Source organism: Dermacentor silvarum, chromosome 4, assembly GCF_013339745.2.
Source record: "Dermacentor silvarum isolate Dsil-2018 chromosome 4, BIME_Dsil_1.4, whole genome shotgun sequence".
NCBI lineage: Eukaryota > Metazoa > Arthropoda > Arachnida > Ixodida > Ixodidae > Dermacentor > Dermacentor silvarum.
The window spans coordinates 45,894,927-45,900,926 of NC_051157.2; the positions used below are offsets into that span (position 1 = coordinate 45,894,927).

At 47.1% G+C, this 6,000-nt stretch overlaps 1 protein-coding gene across 1 annotated transcript in view; it reads right to left on the reverse strand.

Moving 5' to 3' along the window:
• Positions 1-5,663, reverse strand: part of LOC119449948 (Krueppel-like factor 5) — an 84,048-nt gene extending 78,385 nt beyond the window's left edge. The window contains exon 1 of the mRNA XM_037713252.2: positions 4,970-5,663. Within this exon, the coding sequence (XP_037569180.1) occupies positions 4,970-5,038 (69 nt within the window). The 5' untranslated portion in view covers positions 5,039-5,663. The remainder of the gene's footprint in view (positions 1-4,969) is intronic.
• Positions 5,664-6,000: the final 337 nt, after the last annotated feature.

Genomic DNA, 6,000 nt, shown 5'->3' on the forward strand with positions numbered 1-6,000 from the left:
AGAAAAGACAGAGAGTAGCAGTATAATATAAATTGTTCTAGAGCAAACTGAAGTTGTCGTTTGCGATCAGAAAACGCGCGAAATTCACTAGATATGAACTTGCGCGCTATCTATATGCCCTGTGAAAAGGATGGCAGCGCGAAACTTGGGGTCTTGCAGTGTTGGAGGCCGAGAACTCCGGCAGGTGTGCATTAAAGAAAATTCATGACGTAGTACACACACTTAGAGAGAGAGGCACTCTCGTTAATGAGGGATGAAGATGTTTGCGTAGCCTTACGTCTGGCTGCTGCAGGCGAAATTGGTGATGCATCAAATGACACCACACAACATGCGCAAGTAACATGCACAAGTAACAAGCACAAGTATCAAACATCTAGAGCATTCGCATTGGAAGCGCAGGAATCGCAGCACGTACACGTTTTGTCACACTTTATGTAGAAAAAGTAAATGCACAGAGGGAAGTTAGGCAGCTATTGAATACAGTATTTATCGCACGAAAAAATGACTCTACCAAACAAGGTTACGAATAATCTGGTAGCTGGTTTGGTTCTACCGTTGTACTTGCCAATGAAAATGCACCGAATAGCATGCTTAATAATGTCACGGGACACTGAAGATGCCAATGAATAAACAAATGCATAAAGGTGCCACACTTTGGGAAATAATATCTCGAAAGTGGTGTCATCCTGGGAATTCATTTCAAGTGGATGCGTCTTGCAAACTCACCGGCTACAATTCGTAAATTGCAATATGTGTCGTAAAGTAATTAACTAAGAAGTTCATTAGTCGATTGTTTCGTTACTTAGTTGAATGTGTGTTTCGATTCGATATCTCATGCTACTAATGTCCGCCTCTTCGAATAAGCCAGCTTAACGATAAGAATTATGCTACCTGCCTTAGTTTTGAACACCTGGTATACGTTGTACTGTTACTGTTTGTATGTTGGATGTTAATGGTTGGCCCTCCGGTAGTGACAATGAGTGTCCCGAGGCATGCTTTACGTAGATACTCAAAACGCACTCTTCGTCATGTTCATGATGGGGAATTGGTGCTTATTAATTTTATCTACTGCAATTTGAATCGTCTAGCTTAATAAACCATTAACTGGACCAGCAAACTTTAAGCCTACTGTTTAGTATACTTTCGTGTCGGGCACTTGCGTTTTACCAGAGCAGACATACAGAGAAGAGCAACGGCTTCGAGTAACAATATTGCCCTTGCATTCGCATGCCATCACCCCACCCCGTTAACGGTCTGTTGCCACGGATCCCAGTAAGCGCCGACGGTACGTAAACGATAGTGTAATCACGCTTGTATGCGGCAAGTATCTTTCTGTTCGAGCTCTTCTTGTCTACAGCCTTTGCCTCGGAAACGGGGAATCCCCGTCTTCGACTCCAGAGCGGATGGCGCGCACCTGCAAAGACGTCGAATGATGAGGGAAAAGTGCGCGGTAGCGGTGGAGGAGTAACACGGTGGCTGGCATGCCGGTCATTCCTTACGCCCAGAAGCCCCAGACGTCTCTCTCTTGTTCGTTGTTTTCGTTTCCGCACAAACAAATCCTTGAAGCGACCGCTGAAACACTCACAGCTTGGCGATCGATCGCTGGGTGCGCGTTGCGAGCGCCAAGGTAAACCAGGAGGCGCACCTGCATCGTTCGTAGTTGGAGGCGTGTGCTTGCTTCTGTGCGCCACTTTCCCGGACATTTTAGGTGGCGGAAAACTTATTGGTCGTATAAGTGTTGGCTCCCCGTTTTCTTTTTTTTTCTTGTTGTATTTGTGAGACTACACTATTTAGTCCCACCGTTTGATGCCCTTTCTTTCTTTTTTTTTTCGTCGGAGCTGGTGGGGTCCCCCCTTGGTTGCAGAAAATAATGCTACGGGTATACCTTCACGATGGTGCTTAGCCGGACCAAAACATTGTATTTCGGGCTGAGTGTACTCAGGAAAAATGTCGATTCCCGGAGCCGATATTAGGAATATGGAGAGTATCGCAAAACGGCTCGATAGCGTTTCAACCACAGAAAACCCGAAGACTGGCTAGATTTACAAATCTATGCTGGGTGTATACGAATGCTAAAACTTTCAGCTTACCGTAGACCTTTAAGTATGGTGCCTTATGCATAGTGCAGAGGATCGCGCGAAAATACATGAAATTTGTCCCTTTAAAGTCCTTGAAAGGAAATTTTCAGCACATTCTATGGATGTGTCCAAACAATGAATTTACGATGCTCATGCGAAGCATGCGGCCAAGCGATGCCAGAGTCGTCACTTCGCAAAGTTTGTCGCAGTTGGCAAACAACCACTCTTTTTAAAGGTCCAACCACGAGGAACAAGCTTCCGACGGATTGTCGCCGTCAGCTAGCGTCTGATTGTGGAAAAGGCGACTATTCTAGAGCCTTAGAAAGGGGTACAAAAACCACACACAAACATTGGGGACGCCAACCCCATAGTGAGACCTTTGCACTCCTTTTGTGCTGGCTTTACGTTCTTTTGTGCGCCCGATGGTTTGAGCCCCTCATGCACTTGGGCACCATAGACTAAAGCTCTGTTATTTCTGGGCAAAAAGCTCCAGCAACCGAGCCACTTCATACAACGAAGCTTTTTTTCTCTCTCCTATGCTGATCTGTGCTTGCCTAGAGACTATCGCCAGATATCGGCGTACCCGCCTGGGAGAGGTGGTGGAAGATAAGGCAAGTGGTTTGTCCACTTCAAAAGCGCCTCCACACCTGACGGTCAACAAAAGTAGGCAGCCTGCAAATTTCTGGAATTTCACTACTCGCCATTGTTCCTAGATATTGTAGAGAGAAAGAGGCGCTATTTTCTACGCCTCTTCCTCTCTACAGTCACACTCTCTCTGAATAACGGCCAGAAGTGAGATTATAGAAATTTTCAGGCTGCCCACTTTTGTTGACCGTCGTCACGGGTGCGGTCAGCAGATTCTCCCGTTCCTTTCTTTGTTCCAACAACCACCATAATAGTCGCTTTTTACACAACTATAGACGCTGGCGCTACGGCCCCCAGTGTCGCATTGTTCTTGACGACGCCGGCCGACGCCGAAAAGTCGTCGAAAAGTCGTCGTTGGGGCTTTAAGCCCCTTAAGCTAACCGCAAGGGTTTGGGGCTTCAGGCTGCTTAAACAGCGTTTAAGCCAAGTAAGTACGAGTGTGTCATCACAAGTTTGCTTTCCACTCGAGGTCACCTTATGCGTCATGCAGAAATTCGCTTAGTTCAAGCTGTTCGCATTTCAGAAGATGCAACAGCGACTCGTAGTGAATTGCCAAAAGCGGTCCCATGTTTCTTCTTGATACAATATGTGTGAAGAAATCCCTCAACTGGCGGCACTGGTGCAGTAATTTATTATATATATATACGCGCGCAGATTTAGCGACTTTGGTATGCGACCGAGACGTGCTCACAAATTTTACGTAATGTCACGACATTGTGATTCGGTGGCATATTGAAGACAAGTGGCAGAGGGAGTCAATAAGCAGAGGGACAAACACTCAGTTCACACCCGCAGAATAAGCATACAGTACAACTTAAGCACAAGAACCAACGAAATAAGACGTAAGAGACAGCTGGCAATTTCTTTACATTCATTCATGAAACCTGTACATATTAAATGGCAATATGTGGTGTTACTCAATTGTTTTTTCAGGAGCTATTAAAATAGAAAACTGAGCAAGTTGGCATACGAATTTACAGTTTATATCTTATATATCTGCGCCAGCTTTTAATTCATAGATCGGTGCTCGTTTTCGCTATGTACTTTTTTTCGGACGTGTACGTAGTATACTTATGAGGCTGCATGATGGGCCGTCCTCCGAATCTCTTAAGATAGCTTTTCAATGAGTGTATTGCACAATAGTGCAGCAGAGTGGGTGGTGTGCATCATTACGCACAAGGCCACAATAACATAGAGCGTGGCCATTAGCTTGGCCGTATGTGAAAAGTGCTTGTACAGGCGGTACCGCATGCAGTATTGTATACTGGATTGGCGGCATGCGACAGTGAAATATTGAATTTGAATAAGTATCAATGCGAAGCAATTGGTAACTTCGGATTTTGTAGCCAGAAGATGTTTCTGCTCTACTTAAAGGAAGCATCCATCTTCAAAATGAGCTTGACACGATTGTATCGAATCGAAAGTTCCTGGCTTCATTTCTGTTCATATAACTGATTTCTTGACAGTGTCGCATGAGCTTCAGTGTATCTTTAACAATATAAATCGGAGACTAGTGGGCAACGTTGGTATCGCAAAGCAGAGCTGATATTTCTTAGCTAACTTGTACTACAGATCTCAAGCATAACAACCAGAAAAACGATATTTCGTGGAAATCTGAATGACGGTCTTCAGCTTCATTCAGTGATGACGAATGCAACCAACGAAGAAAAAATGGCGCAGCGTACTTGGGGCAGCATTAGTGTGCCTGATGTTACGATGATCGATGCGGGGAAACAGCTAGCATATTGTAGTTGCAAAGTGTGCCGTGAGATTTCAGCTATTTATGTGATTGCAAGTAAAGTGATTGGATATTATTGTGCAAAATGATTTCAGTAACCTCTACAGCATCACACACTGTGGGAAACGTTTTAAACATTATTTTTTAGCTGTCAGTTCAATACAAGTTTTAATATTCTAGGGTTTTTCGAGACGGATATGTGACGATGGAGCTCGCAGCTACCAATGAATGGTGTTCATATTTTGGTGATTATAAGTGTGCATCAGTGTTTTTTTTTCTTTTTTTTTGCAAATTGTTTATAATCTTTGGGTAAACTCTTTATTGCTTTTAAGTCGCGGGAAAGCATTGTTTCGAAATTGTTTCTTTGTCGTGAGATACATACTGATAAAACACATATTAGTTGCCTTCTTGATTTCACCTTCATTGCTAAGCACATTAAGTACGAAAGCACGACATTAAGCATTAAGCATAAGTACGGCATTGCAGGATAGAGTTTGGAGGCACTCACCCTTGGAAGCACGGGGGCAACGAAGTTATTCATCCCTGGTGTAAGCTGAAATCCACAGCGGTCCAGCATAGCTGGTGGACGTCCTTGAAAGGCGGTGCGCACAGTCCTTCACGTTCGCCACGCGAAATCCAACGTCACGTCACTGCGGCGACCGCTGCACTTCAGGAGAGCACCGCAGCCGCAAATGGACAGGGCAACCAGTTTCCCCGAGCACGAAACGGTGCCAGCCGTTGTGACAAGCAGAAGCAGCACTCCTTCGCAAGGTGCGTGGTTACCCAATGACAAGAATGCCAGTTCTGAAGCACAAATGGCAGCAGGTATTTCACTGTTCAACAGGCACCGTAGGAAACAGGAAAGGTGGTGAGGTTGTGTGCAGTGCTGGTTGAGAAGGTGACGAAAATGTCGGCACTACAATCACAAGAGGAGGAGGGAGAGGAGGAGTCAGTCTAACACGTGGAGCACGTGCGCCATAAAGTTCATCGCGATCGTCGCGCGGCGAGTATCGTTGGCGTTCATGAACGCGCGGCGGCCATCCCGTGGCGACGGGGGCGGCAGCAGCGGACGGCGTTTCAGCCGTTGACCGACGCCTCGGAGACGCGTTACGCTCGAGGACGATAACGTTGCGCGGCCGCGCGCGCTCTTTCTCGTTGAATGGGGGGGAAAGTTGCCGGTGGTCGTCGTTGCCGACGCGACGCTGCTGGCTTTGGAGAGGCAGCAAGGCGGCAGCGGCGGTCGCGCTCCTGGGGGCGAGGAGCAAGCAGCGCGTACACTGGGCGCGGTCCGGCAACACACCAGCCGCGAGGCGTCTAAGTTGCAGCAGCGGCTTCTTTGGCAGCCAATGGGAGCGCCAGTATGGGCGTGCACTCTTCTATCAGGCCGATCCGGCCACCCCCCCACCGCTGTACCCCCCTCCCTGAATGCCGCCGCAAGACACGCGCGCGCGCGCGATCCTGATTTCCTTCTCGGCGCAGCGGGCGAGGGCAGCGAACCGCCGCCATTACTACTACCTTGCCTGACTGTAGCAGTATGGC